General features: G+C 32.2%; 1 protein-coding gene across 2 annotated transcripts in view; it reads left to right on the top strand.

Annotated features, from left to right (window-relative positions):
- The window catches only part of LOC136976931 (coiled-coil domain-containing protein 40-like), a 31,081-nt gene that overhangs the window by 6,255 nt on the left and 9,350 nt on the right, over nt 1-15,476 (top strand). Inside the window, exons 8-10 of one of the 2 annotated variants that reach the window (XM_067272314.1) lie at nt 1,468-1,647; nt 9,753-10,004; nt 15,120-15,333. In XM_067272314.1, coding sequence (XP_067128415.1) covers nt 1,468-1,647; nt 9,753-10,004; nt 15,120-15,333 — 646 coding nt within the window. The remainder of the gene's footprint in view (nt 1-1,467; nt 1,648-9,752; nt 10,005-15,119; nt 15,334-15,476) is intronic. The other variant, XM_067272315.1, reaches the window with a different exon arrangement.

Genomic DNA, 15,476 nt, shown 5'->3' with positions numbered 1-15,476 from the left:
TCTTCCTTTCTTTCCTGATTTTTATGAGAGGTGGAAGTCGGAGAGTCGGAGAAGACTAGGCACGAACAAGAATTTGGGAGAACTGGATGGAATGGCCGAATTTGCCTTGAATCATGCATGTAAAACCTTTATATTCAGAAATTTTCTCCAATGAGGAGTTCAGATTGGAGTCATCTGACAATGAGTCGAGTTGGTTAGCTTTTAGTCATCAAATGCGATAGTAATTTTTTCAGGAAGTAAACAGTTGGGAAAGGAAGCTTTATTTCCTTGTTCTCCCCAAATTTCTTTTAAAAGGTGGAAAAGTGTACAATTTAACGACAAATATTACATTGAATTTTAGATTTTAGAAAAATAAATTGATTTTGTATTTGAATTTTCACAATTGTTATGTGAGATAAGAAAGGGTTTTCGTTAGCCCACTAAGGCAAGCATACAACAAACCAAACACACAGTAGATATGAAAAAAGTTATTTTATTTATGTGTGATGTATCATTAACAGGTACAATAAAGGATGCCAACTCTAGGACAATTACTCCAGCACTATCTGAAACCAGACTGCAGGTGGAACAAGTACAAACTTTTCTATACAACCTTGACATACTGAATCTCAATATTTCTAACTTCTACAATAAACAAGAAAAAATAATTGTTACAAAAGTAAAATTCTTATAACTAATCCTTAAAACTAAACTTACAACTAACATGTAAAATGACCAAACATCCTGGATTAACTGGACCGGTTTTTGGCTCTTTGTCCTGGCTTGGAAAAATGTCCCAGATTATCCAGTTTTTATTTATATGTAAATATTAGTCATTGATATAGACAATAACATTTTTAAGCAATGAAATCATTCAAATAACAACCTCACATCCTATATTTCCTACCTTCAATTTTTAGAGCATCTGGGTTGAAGTTCAGAAAATCTGGTCACTTTAATTAATATGGAAAATTGAAGTAGTAGTAAAGGTGGAGGATAGAACAAAGGTCCCAGGTTCAGTTCAATTTTAACAGTGTCTTACCCCTGTATATCATACTTTTCCTGATAACAATCAAGTCATGCCAGTCATCTATCTAACTCCGTTCTCAAGAAAACTTTGAATTTAAATCATATGGGTCTAAATCAGAAATTTGTGTATTGTTAATTGGGGTGTCTGGCCCATAAACTTTCCATATTTAGTCTTGATATCTGGTCTGATTTTTATCTAATTCTGTTCTCAAGATTAATGAAGGACAGACAAACAACAATGGAGATGTGTAGGTTTGCAATTTGTAAACAGCAGTCCAATTACAGACCTATCATAAATGAATCTTAATATTTATGAGAAGAAAGTAGCAAACATACATGAATTTTATTGTATAAGCAAGAAAATTCAGTAATAAATAATAGCAATTATGTAGTGACTATATTAACAATACAATTATAATTATTTATACAGACTTTAAAATATACATTTTCTTATTTTAGGAAGTGAAATTTCAAGAAAAGTCATATCACAAACTTTTAGAAGAAACTCAGAAAAGAAAATCAGAAATGGATACTAAAGAAAAGGAAAAATTGAATATATTGTTTAAGTTAAAATGTAATAAAACGTATAAATCTGCATGTCAAAATTTGGAGAAACTACAGGAAAAAATCAAACAATTGGTAAGGTAATTATATTTAATATTTTAATATTAAAATATTTATGATGTGAATAAATTAAAATGCTTTAAATAAGGCATTCATAAATTATAAAGATATAAAATTTAAAATGAATGAACTAACTGTTCAATGTAGCATTTTATAAAGTACTCAATCTAGTATTTTTCTTCTCTCTGTCATTTCTTGCATTGCACTTTTAAATCATTTGGGACTTCCTTTGTCTAATTTCCTCTTTGCCATCTATAACTTTTATGGGATATCACCTGATTGCCTTTGTTTCCTTGGATGTTATCTTCACCTGCTATTTCTTCCATTGCTACTTACAGAGAGTTACAAATAGATGATAATCACAAAGAGTATATTTTGATGAATAGAGATTATCAAATAGTTCTAGAGTATATCTTGATGCTTTTGTGATTTCCATCCATTATATATTAGAGAAGACATCAGTGTTACGGGTTTTGGGCCTGCATTATCTTCTTCCCTAATATTTTTCAAAAAAAAATCCTGTAATAGCACTTTCTCCAGTCTTCATTACCATATCATAATTGCTTATATTATATGTGTTCTTTTTAAGTTTCTCCATTTGTTATCACATTCAATAGTAATGACATTATAATTATACTTTTTAATCTTGTTTGCAATTTTTTCCTAAATTTTTTTTTACAACCAATTACCAGTGTTCAGTAGTTTTATCCACTTGGTGAATGAGTGGATGCCAATGACAGAATGCATAGTGGTTGCTGTGCATGCAAATTCTCCTCTGCTAGTTATCTCTCAATGGTACAGAAAGAGAGAGAATTCTGTAGCATGGATAGTTCCACCTGTCTCTGGATAGTGGACAAAAATGTTATTGTAGTTGTTCATGCTTTTGTCACAATTCCAGTGGTTTAACTAGGGTGTCAGAGCCTGACCATCTTGTTGTGCTCTTACATATCCACTGCCTCCAACATCTCACAATCGGGTCAGAATGGCCCGGATGTCAGACAGTTTGGTGAAATGTACATTCTGCTTCATGCTCCTTCAGCTGTTTGTAAAGTCTTTGACTATGTTATACAAGTGTGCCTAGCATTCAAAGACCTCAAAACAACAGTTACGTTGAAAATTCTAAAAAATAGTGAGCCTCTGCTAGCTTATTTATAGGATAGTAGGATAGCATTTTTAAAGCACTGTGATGAAATTATGTAGCATGAAATTGGACCACAACTGTAACACTGTTTAACAGTGGTTTTGCAACAAAGACATGATTAACTAATCTTATGTAATTTTGGATGCTGAACACAAAACTGACATTGAAAATGAAAGATTTGTTCTTGTTTGGTAGTTACAGAGAAATAAAGGGAAGAACACTGAGTTTAATGAAATTTTTTATTAGAAAGAAAATGCACATACATGCTTCAAATATGACATCTTTTTGTTTCTTATATTTTGTTTTTGGAGCATTTCTTTTGATCATCCATCAGTAATCTGCCAACATAGCAGAGCACCATTTATCTTTGTAATGTTTCTCAATGATAGCCTGATGAAAACACTTTTCAAATATATATATAAATATCTCTAAATATATATACCATTGCTAGGGTAAAGCTATAGCTGACTGAGTCCCATAGTGGATGATTATAAAGGCCATGGGTATAGGAGTCGTCCCCAGTTGGCGCCATGAATAACCATGGATGGTTATATCAAGAATTAAATATGTATAGAGATTAATATTTATAATGAGAATTTATTTAAATAATATTTGTAATTATAAAAATTTTGAAGTTTTCACAATTCGTTCTTTACATACTACAGAAACCCAAGATCACACAATGGAGTAGATATTTTAGGTTATTCCTGGATTAAATATGCAATAGTTATATATATTTTTTAAAACTACACAATGCCAAAGAAATGTTTATAACGTGTGTAACAATTAAAACCATGACAAAAATTTAATTTAAAATATTCATAATTAGAAAAAATCTTATACTGTACTTGTGTAATCTAAATAAAGTATTTGTGAAGCCAAGACTAGATGTTTGAGCAGATAATACATGATTACATTGACCTATATTATGACAATTTTGTACGGTTGCTTTTTGTACAAAATTGTACAGTAAAAACTGTTAAAATATTTACTTGACAGTCTTAGGGTCCATACACACACAACAGTGACGTGCCGGCACAATGACTGTTTGGTAACAGTGATCTCGAGCACAGTACAGTGATGAGTATTTACACACAACAGTGACATGATCGTGCTGTCAGTGAGTGGTCATGGACTTTTCTGAGGATGAATTGGCTATGATACCTATATGTTTGGATGAAGAAGGAAAAGAAATACAGTCAAGAAAGTGCCACAAGTGGCTACATCAAGCATGGACAAAAAATATCAACAGAATGGGAGTTCATACCTTTTATAAAAAACTGAGATGACAAATCTATATTTTTTGAATATTTTTGAACGTCCCAACATGCATTTCATGTTTTATTAAACAAAGCAGAGAAAATTTTGTACCCAATGTCCATGTACGAGGTTAATCCCAAAAGTAAGGTCTCCTATTTTTTTTAAATACAAAGAAACGTTTATACAAAAATAAAGTTCATATCATTTTAAAGCTTGAACATTTATCTATTTTTCTACGTAATCATCATTTCGATTGATGTATTTTTGTAGGCGCTGTAGCAGTTTTTGTATGCCCATGTCATACCTGCTCACCGCCATGTCGCAGGTCCCATCTTGCACACACCTTCCGATATTGCAATTTTTCCATTAAAATCCCATGAATTGTACTTGGGGAAAGCCCAATAACCAAAATGCAGAGATCGTCCAGAGTGATTCACCGATCTTCAAGCACGGTTTGCTCAACCTTCGCGACTGTCTTGTCGGAAATTGACGGTCTCCCACTTCTTTCTTCATTGCAAATTTCAGTACGATCAGCTGCAAACTCCCTATACCGCTTGAAGATGTTTTTGACATCTATGCACGACTAGCCACACACTTCCATCAATTGGCAATGAATTTCAATCGGTTTAACATGACACGGTGCAAGCTGATATGACATGGGCATACAAAAATTGCCACAGCACATACAAAAATGCATCAACCAAAATGGTGATTATGTAGAAAAATAGATAAATGTTCAAGCTTTAAAATGATGTGAACTTTATTTTTGTCTAAATGTTTCTTTGTATTTAAAAAAAATAGGAGACCTTACTTTTGGGATTACCCTCGTATTTCGAATGAAATAAATGAAATAGAACAGGGTGTTGATGCACGATTTCAATTAAATGTTCGTCATCCGTTGGTAAACAAAATTTACTATCAGTGAAAATACCATTTCTGTCAAATGTACTTGCACAGTACAGTCACGCCACTGCCACTGCACGGCACTGTGACGGACGAGTCCAGACAGGGTGGTTTAAAACTAGGTCAATGATTTCCCACAGGCAAAAATTCACTGCAATGTACCGGTACGTCACTGTTGTTTGTAAATGGACCTTTAAATAGACACAAAAGAGAGAATGAAAATTTCTCTCTTCAGCAATTCCAGAAATTGCAAGAGTGGCACTAAAAACTGTGACCTGGTAATATAAGTGAATAGAAACCGTAAATAATCTTTACAGATGTGGTGCCATAAATCCCAGCATAAATGATAAGAAATTCATAAGTGGAGTAATTGCGATCACTACTGCAACTTTTGATAGCATAATTGCCAATCATTCTTCTGGTGTTTTTTATTAGGGTTTGTTCTCTTCCATGCTGCCAGCACTACAGAGTATCATCTAAACTGATACCAAGTTAATGCCATAGAGCAGAAATAGTTAAAAAACTAAAAAAAATTAAACTTTTAGTATTATAGTAGAATCTTGTTTTATGCAGGTGTTGCATGCCAAATAGATACCACATAAAATGAAATTCTGCATAAATTTGTGCTCTGTCCCAAGTAGTGAAGATAATTTCCTAGGCCAACAATTCTCAAACTTTTTTGGCTTGCAGTGCACTGCAAAGCATGAAAAATTTTTCTGGCACACTTTTTGTAGATTTAAAAATATTACCATGATATATTTTAAATTATAAATAGCCATGTACGTACTATAATGACTGCTACACTACCCTACAGGTCTAACCTAGCTATTAGTTTATCACAGAAGTTATAAATCATTGTACTGATTAGTTTCTTTTTATTTTTAAAATATACTTTAATAATATTTGTAGCATATTTAGCCATCTCTTATGGCACACCATTTGAGAACCACTGCCATAGACACTATTTACAATTAACAGGAAAATGTTAAAATGTCTTTGTAAAACATCTTAATTATGTTTTTATTTTAAAGAATAAATATATGGAGCAAAATTTTATTATATTACGTCGAGTACACTGCTCAAATTACACCATACCACAATATTTATCTAATAGCATATAGTAATTTTCAATGTTCAGAATATCTGAAGCTAGAGAAGCATGGTTTGATGACTTAAGAGTCAAATACTGTAGCACTAGGAGTGAGTTAACTTAAACTATTCATAAAAACATGAAAACAAGACTTTACTGCAATTTTAACAAGTATATCAAAACCTATATTTACAAGCTCCTCTTCTTTGATTGTGAATAGTTATACAAAAACTGGTTATTATACGGAAAATTATTATATGTTAAGTTTATATCTATTACCTACTTATGGTAATTATTTTGGTAGTTATAATAATAATTTTTCTATTTTCTAATGGACAAAAAAGTTATATTAATTAATTTCATTTAAACATTTATCACTGTTTAAAGAAGTTTAAATTTTAAATTATCTGAATAAATTATTATACAGTTTCAGGTCTTTTAATTTTTTTATTGTTGTCAATATGAATTTGTTTCAATTAAGAAGTATTTTTATTCTTCAGATATTAGCAAACTGTCTGCTGTTTAGTTTTTACACGAACATAATATATAATATGCAATTATTTAGAAGGCTAAAAATTTTGTATAAAAGCAAAAATTTAATTGTTCAATGTTTCTTTTATAAGTGATTAAAGTGGGAACATTATCTAATATGATGTTTCTCAACATTTTTCTTATCATGGACTGATAAAATTATGGATAATTTTATGCAGACCAGTAATTATATGTGACTATCTTCTTCTTCTTTAATGCTGCCGAATGGCGTTTGCGACTTCATATTGATATAGTTCTCTGTCTTGTACTGTGTGTAGAATTTGTTCTGTTATCATGTGAAGCCAGGTGTTGATGTTGTCTAGCCAGGCCATTTTTGGTCTGCCTGGACGTTTCTTGCCTTCAGTCCTGCCCTCCAGGACTGAAGGCAAGATTTTTGGTATTTTTGGTGGTTCCTAGTGATGTGGCCTAGGTATTTGCATTTCCTGCTGATGATGGTTCTGATCAGGTCCTGGCCGTATGCATGTTCTGCAGGACCTGTGCATTGGTTATTTTGGACTATGAATTATATGACTATGAATTATACTTATTTATTACATTTATATATGCTTATCTAGAGTTACTGTATGTAACAAAGCATGCACAGTAACTCTAGATTACTATTTAAATGTCACATATAATCAACTCTGCCAGCATCAGTATGATCAAATATTTTTTTGTAAACCAGTGAAATTTTTTCACAGACTAGCAGTTGAAAAACAGTGACATAAGGCGTACGTGATCAATCAATCTTTAGTGTTTAGATCAACTGATCATGTAACAAAATCCTCAGTGAATTTTTCGTGATTATTTACTTGCATATTACTTTAGTCACTGATGCCCCATTTGTAGCAAGGAAGTGCTGTATAACATTGTCTGAAATGTTATCAATTTAATACACCTAAGTACTCAATGAAGACTAAATGTAGTTAAAAACAAAAAATCGTATCTATAATAGTATGGTAGAAGCCGTTCTTCTGGTTAAGCCTTAATGCTCTCCCTCTCCTCCTGTGGGGGAATTTCAAAAAATCCCTTCTTAGTGTGCATTTCCATGACGTACCCTGTGTACCAAATTTCACCTCTAGGTTCAGTGATTTGCTTTGTGCAATGATGAATCAGTCAGTCAGGACAAGTAATTTTATATATTTAGATAAGTGTGTGTGTGTGTGTGTGTGTATTGTTGCATAGATGGGAGATGAATCACAATAACGAGTCGTATGTAAAAACAAAAGGATTCTTTATTAATCCACAGAGTGTACTACCTCTGCAGCTCACAGTACCAGAACTAACTCTTAATCTGACAGCTTGTGCTTTTATAGCACAGGGACATTCCTGACATATTCAAATAACAGTTAATTAACATACAAGAACCTTCTAAAAACTTTGAGAAAGTGAACATAAAAGAGCAATACCAATTTACCATTGAGCAGGTCCAAACCAGATACCTCCCAATTCGTAGACCAAGCAAGACAATAACCACTATGCCATGGTGATTGACGGTTTGAAAACAAAATGTCACATTATATATATATTATTTGGTAGTGAGAAACTTTTTGTTTTTAACAAAAATATAGAATAAAAAATAAAAATATAACCAATATAACAAGAGCAAATTGTAATACTTTGTTTTGTCATAATTGCAGTTTTACATGATAATTCCATCTAAGTTATAACAATAATTATAGTAAGAGCAGAAATTAGATTACATTTAATTCATATAATCTTTAAAAAGTTGTGTAGGCTTGTATACTTTTCCTATCAGGGTCCATCATTTCTTGGCTTGAAATTAGGTTTCATTTATAAATATTTACAACTATACATTATTTTATTTCTTTAAATTGTATGTTGGGTTTATAAGTTGTTGGTTTGTGAACAATTATAATAATGTAAACAAAACAACATATGTATACAGGTTGACCAAATGAAAACTCTACTTATGAGAAATAGACTTTGTGATATCAAGAGTCAATGAAGCTTGACCAGCCTATCATCTATCATGTGGCATCAATTTATTTATTTAGAATTTAAAATGCGATCGAGTCCTTAGTAGATAAATATTTCTCTCGATGCGTAACAATTACGTTAAGTCTTTGTCAGGCAAGTGATTTATCCAATGAAGTTTTATGTAAGGAATGAAAATACTAGCAAATATTTTAAAAATTAATCTCTTTCTTAACACAGGAATGTTGTTTGGTTTATATTATTATAATTGTTTACTTCTTTAAGTCAGTACCATTGTTTTATTATAAAGTAATGAATATGTTATGGACAAAGTGATTAATATGGGCATTATTCATAACGCCCGGTCATTATAAGTAATGACCAACAAAATCGTGCATTGTAATAAATTTCAATAATTTATCAAATTGACCGGTCATTATGAATACCGCTATCATCTAGTCGGGCAAAGTGATGATAATACGTCTAGGAGTGATCGTCCGACATACGCTAACCAATCGGCACTCGTATCTGAGTTGCGCGTGCGTATTGTGTTTAATAGCGAATTTGGTGACGGTCGTGACTATTTGTGCTCCCGATGGATTCCTCTCGGAGGGGAGCTGCCGGCAGACCACCGATTGTTTAACGTCACTAGTTATTTATTCACGGTAGTTCTTGAACACACATATCGATAACTAGTATGTATCAATATCTAGTGATGTTAAACGATTGGCAGCCTGTCGACGGCTCCCCTCTGGGAGGAATCCATCGGGAGCACAAACATTGTGACCACCGCCACGATGGTGCACATAGGTACAATTTTACCATTTAATTAATATAGTTAATAGTACTTAGTTTTAAAAGATTACATGTTCTTTTTAAAATACTTTGAAATAATTCACAAAAAATAAATATTTCTAAATGAAATAACTGGATTTTTTTAATCAAATTAATGTTGCACAATTTAAAATTTGGTACTAAACGCAATACCGTCGGCAACTCGGAGTGCCGATTGGCTAGCGTATGTCGGACGATCACTCCTCAACTTATAATCACTTTGCCCAACTAGGTGATAGCAGTTTCATAATGACCAGTCAATTTGATAAATTAATCAATATTTATCACACTGCACACCCTTTTTTGTCATTATTAATAATGCCCAATTAATCACTTTGTCCATAACAAATATATTTATTCAAATCCAATACATTTTGAAAGGTAATGCTTTGACGTTAATGATATATTGCATTTTTTTTAAAGGAAACAAATTTACTAGAGGCAGAGAATGCATTAACTGAAAAACTTTCTGAATTAAATAATACTAAATCCAATTTAGAATATTTAAACCAGCAATTGAATGATTTGGAGAAGAATGTCAAGGAAAGTCAGGAAGACCTCACTGCCTGTTGGAGAAAGCAATTCCAGATGGAGGACTCTATTAAAATAAAAAATAGACATCTTGATAAACTTAAAACTAAGTCAGCTTCATTTATTGATCATTCGAAAGAAATGGTAATTTATTAATTTAAATGTTTTAAGTTATATACCCAATCACATGTATTTATCATTAAGATTCAACAGATAAACTGCTAAGTTGAGGAAACCAATAGATTTATTTGAAAAGTAACATTTTGAATTTATTTAGTCCATCATCAACTTTTCAAGCAGCACTTAGAACAATTAATAAAATATAATTAATGGTTGAGTTTAGAATAATTTACATTTTAAAATTTTATGTAGAACAACAATTAAAAGTAGAACTTAAACAATTCTGACTGTTAATTTTAAGTTTATAGAAAATATGAAAATACTAGCAACTATTTTTATAATTAATTTGTCTCTTACCACAAGAATATTGTTTGGTTTATATTATAATTGTTCACTTCTTTAAATCAGTAACATGGTTTGTTCTGAAGTAATGAATGTGTGAAGATCAGGATCTTTATATTGTGAACTTTATCATCTTTATGTACTTTTATAATCTTTTAATATCATCTTTATATAATCTTAACCAAAATATTTAACTACATTTTATACAAAAACGAAACAAAGTAGACTAAAAAGGGTTAGTTAATGGGAAATCAACTGATAAAACTTTCTGATAAGATCGGTTTAAACTCGATTCCCACAAGTTGAGTTCCTTGTTAAGATGAGTCAAATTTCTGTGTCACGACTATGTCACCCATCACTTTATTGGTCCAAGAAGATCGTCTCCTCTGACGAAATCAAGGAAGGGCCTGCAAACCACCTCTCCATATAAAAAGGGAGTACGATGAGTAAGAAGGAGGAAGTTGTCATTTGACCGTGTGTGTGTGTGTCTGTTCAGATTTACCCATCGTCAGGCTCCCCTCTCCACTGTTCATCCTCCTTGGACTAGCGTACAATTGGATTAATCTACATTTAGACTGAAATCTAGAAGATATTATATCATCTATCAGACGTTCGTCGATACGATCAGCATATATCCTAAGGTATTTATTCTATCCACGAACATCTGTAAGCTCTCTCTCTAATCTGTGTAGAATTTACGTTCGCGGATCGTGAGTTATGTATCTTATCGATCTCACGGTAAAGTAACCGTTTTGTATCTAATTGGACCTAAGGGATAATAAACGGGTATATTTTTATATATAAAAATCTCCGAGTGTGTTCCTTCTGTCATCCTCTCCACTTGCTTCATTCCGGGTCTAACCCATACGTAACTGCTCGCGCAATTGATTCTCTGTATCAATCTAAGGATACAGTGGTGTCATCCTGACACGGTATCAAAGAGATACCGGCCCTATGGTCACAAATGTATATTTTTTTCTATAAACTTAAACAATACCAACAATTAATTTTAAGTTCTATTTTTAATTTTTTAATTTTGTTCTATATAAAATTTTAAATGTAAATTATTCTAAACTCATCTGTCGATTATATTTTATAATTGCTCCAAGTCCTGAATGAAGAGCCTGATGATGGGCCAAATAAGTCCAAAAATATTACATTTCAAGTAAATCTAATGATTTCCTCAACATAGCAGTTTATTTGTTGAAACTTTAACATGATGCAGAGTTTTAGACATTTCTTTGATTTGTCATTAAGCTTATATTTATTAGTGTAGAAAATAAATAGCTTTTTTTGACAAAAAAATCTATTTATCATATTCTAAAATTGTTTCTGAATTGTTTTCTGAGTAGTAGCTAGATGGTTGCTCTATAACGGGGATGGCCAACACGTAGACTGCGGTGCGACCGGTCGACCGCAAAGGTTTTGAAAGTAGCCCGCAAAGCTAAAGTTGAACAATTTGCTTTCACTTAAATTAATATTTAAAAATCTTAATTCGATAATTTATTCTTACAATAATAGACTGTCTGTGCAACGTACCCATACTGTTTGTATTTATCCCGACGAACAATGCAAATGAATGTCAACTTTTAAATTAATTGTAGTCGCAACGCATGCGCATATAAATGGCAATCGCATAAAATGGCGCAAAGTTGTGTCAGACACTAACGTGACGACCCCTGGCTTCAATCCACTTGTTACTCCTTGTTTGTGCACTTGTATTTACTTTCAATTTTATTTTATTTTATTTTTTTTATATTTATGTTAGTTTATTAATTATTGTTTTAAATGTTGTTAATATTTAATTCTATTATTTTAGAATGAATAAACCAAGTACAGGCTGGAAAAAAAATAAAAACTTATCATTATTAATTATTTATTAAATTATCCATGAAAAATTTGAAAAATCCTAAAATTGTTTGCCCTTATTCATAGTTGCCTGCAGACTATATTTTACTGAAAAAGTAGCCCCTAAGGGATAAAAGTTTGGCCACACCTGCTCTATAAGAATGTCTAGAATTCAAGTCTAAATTGGATACTCAAAAAAAAATTTTGTAGATGAATCCTCTCTCTCACCATTTAAGCATCCATTGTGAGCCTGGCCAAATCCATAATGGTTACCAATGATGTCCCTGTTTAACATTTGTTAGATGAAAAAGGAAAAATTTCAAAAAATAAAATGAAAATTAATAATAATGCTTAGTATGATATAATTAATTAAATGTAATTCTAATTGCTCTTCTGCAAATAAATTACATCTGCATTTTTCTTGAAATTTTTACTCCCCTTCCCATTGTCCTAGTTTGTTCAATTTTCCATAAACCCTCCCCTTTGGATGTCCAACAAAACTCAACCCTCCTCAAAACTTTATGAATGATAGATACCATAAGTAGAAATAATGGAATTACATCTAAATTACTCTTATAAGATTGCAGCCTTTCTGGTAAGTTATAGCAGTGGTTTCAACAATACATCAATTGCAAAATAAAAGCATTATCTTCAGAAGTATAGAAAGTAGAGCAGAACATTTGCATGTTAGCCCTTTAATATGACCCTCTTTCTTGGCCATATTTAAATTGTTAAAAAAAATTAACCTTTGCACATTCTTTTCAAAATTTTTAATAAAATTTAGTTCACATTTGTTTAGTTAAAGTTTAATTTACATTTGATCAGGTACTCTTCGACGAGGAGGCCGATTCTGAGGGACAGATTAGAAAGATCGTTGGTCAATAGGATCAGAGACCCAGAGCTAGAGTAAGCTGGATAGAAGGACCAGTCTGTCTTGATCGATCCAACTCGTGTTTGTCTTGGCTGTTGCCTTTTGTTGTTTGCTCGCAGTCTCTCTTTCTCGGATGCACTAACCATTCCTTGGACAGTCTCCTGGTGGAATTATCACCTACACCTGTCTTCACCATCTGTCAGTCCTCGCCATGTCATCCTTCAGATTAAAGATCATCTGGAGTAATTTTCAAACTATTGCTGGGTGGTATCAGAATCCCGAAGTAATCTTCCCATAATAATTAGACACAACCACTCGGCGGGTTAGTTGCATGCGTAAGCTTTGCTGCTTAGTACCTATGCAGGTACAGTACAGTAGTATGGTAATACAGTACTTGTATGTAAGATACTAAACAGAAATAAAGAGGAAATCAAAAACATACAAACTTCAAATAGCCCAAATTCTTTAGGATTAAGGTCAGCCTATAGATTTCTTTCCACCATGTGGTGTAACAATATTTTAATTGTTGGTAGACCTGCATTACAATATATTGTTGATTTACTAATAATGTTTAAAAATGAAATCTCTGCCACAAGCCCTTGCTACAAGCTCAAGAGAGGTATTTTGTAAAAGCAGCTCTCTTTAAAAAAAAAAACATACAAGAAATTTTGAAATAAAATAATAAAATGCAATGAAATAAAACAGATATCCACTGAAGCACAGCCCTTTCCCCCCTTGTCCAACTATGTCCAACTTGTCATAATATCACCGTCAAGATATTACTATTTCACTTTTATGTATTTATCAGACTGTAAAGGTGAAATTTAGACATTTCCATTTTTTTCTAGAAACTACTAGAAAATAATGTTCTAGAACAATGGCCGACAACCGGTGGTCTGCGAGAAAATTTGGGTGGTCCGTGGAGAAATTTGGGCATCGATCAACAGAAGGTTACACGAAGTATTACGAAAGAAATGCAAAATGCTTAGTTACTTTTTCACTTATTGGGGTTTTTTTATTCAAATCTAAAACCAAAGACGAAGTGACTGCTATCAATAAATAATGAACAATAAACAATATTGTGAGTGCAATTGTCGTCCTTTGTGGAAAAGCGCTAAGAATCTATAAACTTGTTTCAAACAATCAGCAATGAATTTTAGGCTTGCATTAATTTGTTATAATTAAACATGCGAGTTTCATATTAATATAGTAAAATTGAACTTTTATGATCATTATTCTACAGATTTTGTATTGTTTAAAAAAATTTACGATACTGGTCCGCGGGATTCAAAATTGCGAGTTTAGTGGTCCGTGAGGTCAGAAAGGTTGCCGACCACTGTTCTACAATGTTTGATGTGGGTATGTAAGCAGAGTAACCAGAGGGTATTTATCATGTATTTCATTGGAAATAGATGAATGTCTGACATTATGAAACTTTCAAAAGAACACATTTTCATGTTTTTGCTCTATCACTTCAAAAGTGACCACAATGCAACAGAGACACAGTTTCATCTGCAAGGAATATGGTAAGGACACGGTCGACAGGCAAACCCTCTACAATCGAGTCCGAGAAACCGAAGGATGGAGATTTTTTGCTTCAAGATTAACCCTCATCTGAGAAGTGATTCTACCATTGATGATGACATTCTCTTGAAACTGATAGATAATAATCCACAGTTTATCACTAGAGAACGAGTGTTTCCATGCACTCCAAAAATTGACAATTTATCTTGGTACCGACCAACTATCATCTGTGTCACGTCCTGCAGAACTATATTGCCAATATACAGTTTGGTGACAATACCCGTGTGGGAATAATGTTCGAGACTTTTTCAAAGAAAACCCCGGTCATTCAATGCTCACGGGATTGAAAGTTTGCAACAGATCAACAATGCAATTGATATTGACTGTGATTACCTACAAGACTGAACTGTAATTGTTATTGAGTTAATTGTCAATAAAGATTTTTCAAATGTCTAAATTTCACCTTTTCAACCTGATATTTATTCAAATTTTATTTTAAGATTCTTTAAATTTTGATAAAAATAAAGTATATTATTAAGTTTTTCTCTTTGCAGACAGGTGAAATTTCTGTTTTAAAAGACGAAGTGAAGCACGTGCTGTCAAAAATTGAAATTACCGAGAACGATCATTCGGAAAATGAGAAGACGTGGTTTTCTACGCAGTGCACGTTAATGAATTTAAATTATCAATTTGATATTGCAAGAAAAGAAATCAATAATCAGATTAATAGAATTGCTCTTTACGAAAGAAAAAAATCACAAATAGAAGGTAAATATTAATTATGTAATTTACTAAAATACTTTATCAGATTATATAAATAATTTTACATTAAGTAAAAAATCTAGCAACGAGTCGTGTAACTTTCCAGGCCACTATGAAATTTTATTTTAAAAGAAACCACTTTTTAATTA

The sequence above is a fragment of the Centruroides vittatus genome, unplaced genomic scaffold, assembly GCF_030686945.1.
Source record: "Centruroides vittatus isolate TY-2023 unplaced genomic scaffold, ASM3068694v2 contig_436, whole genome shotgun sequence".
NCBI lineage: Eukaryota > Metazoa > Arthropoda > Arachnida > Scorpiones > Buthidae > Centruroides > Centruroides vittatus.
This window is presented reverse-complemented; position numbering and strand designations above follow the sequence as displayed.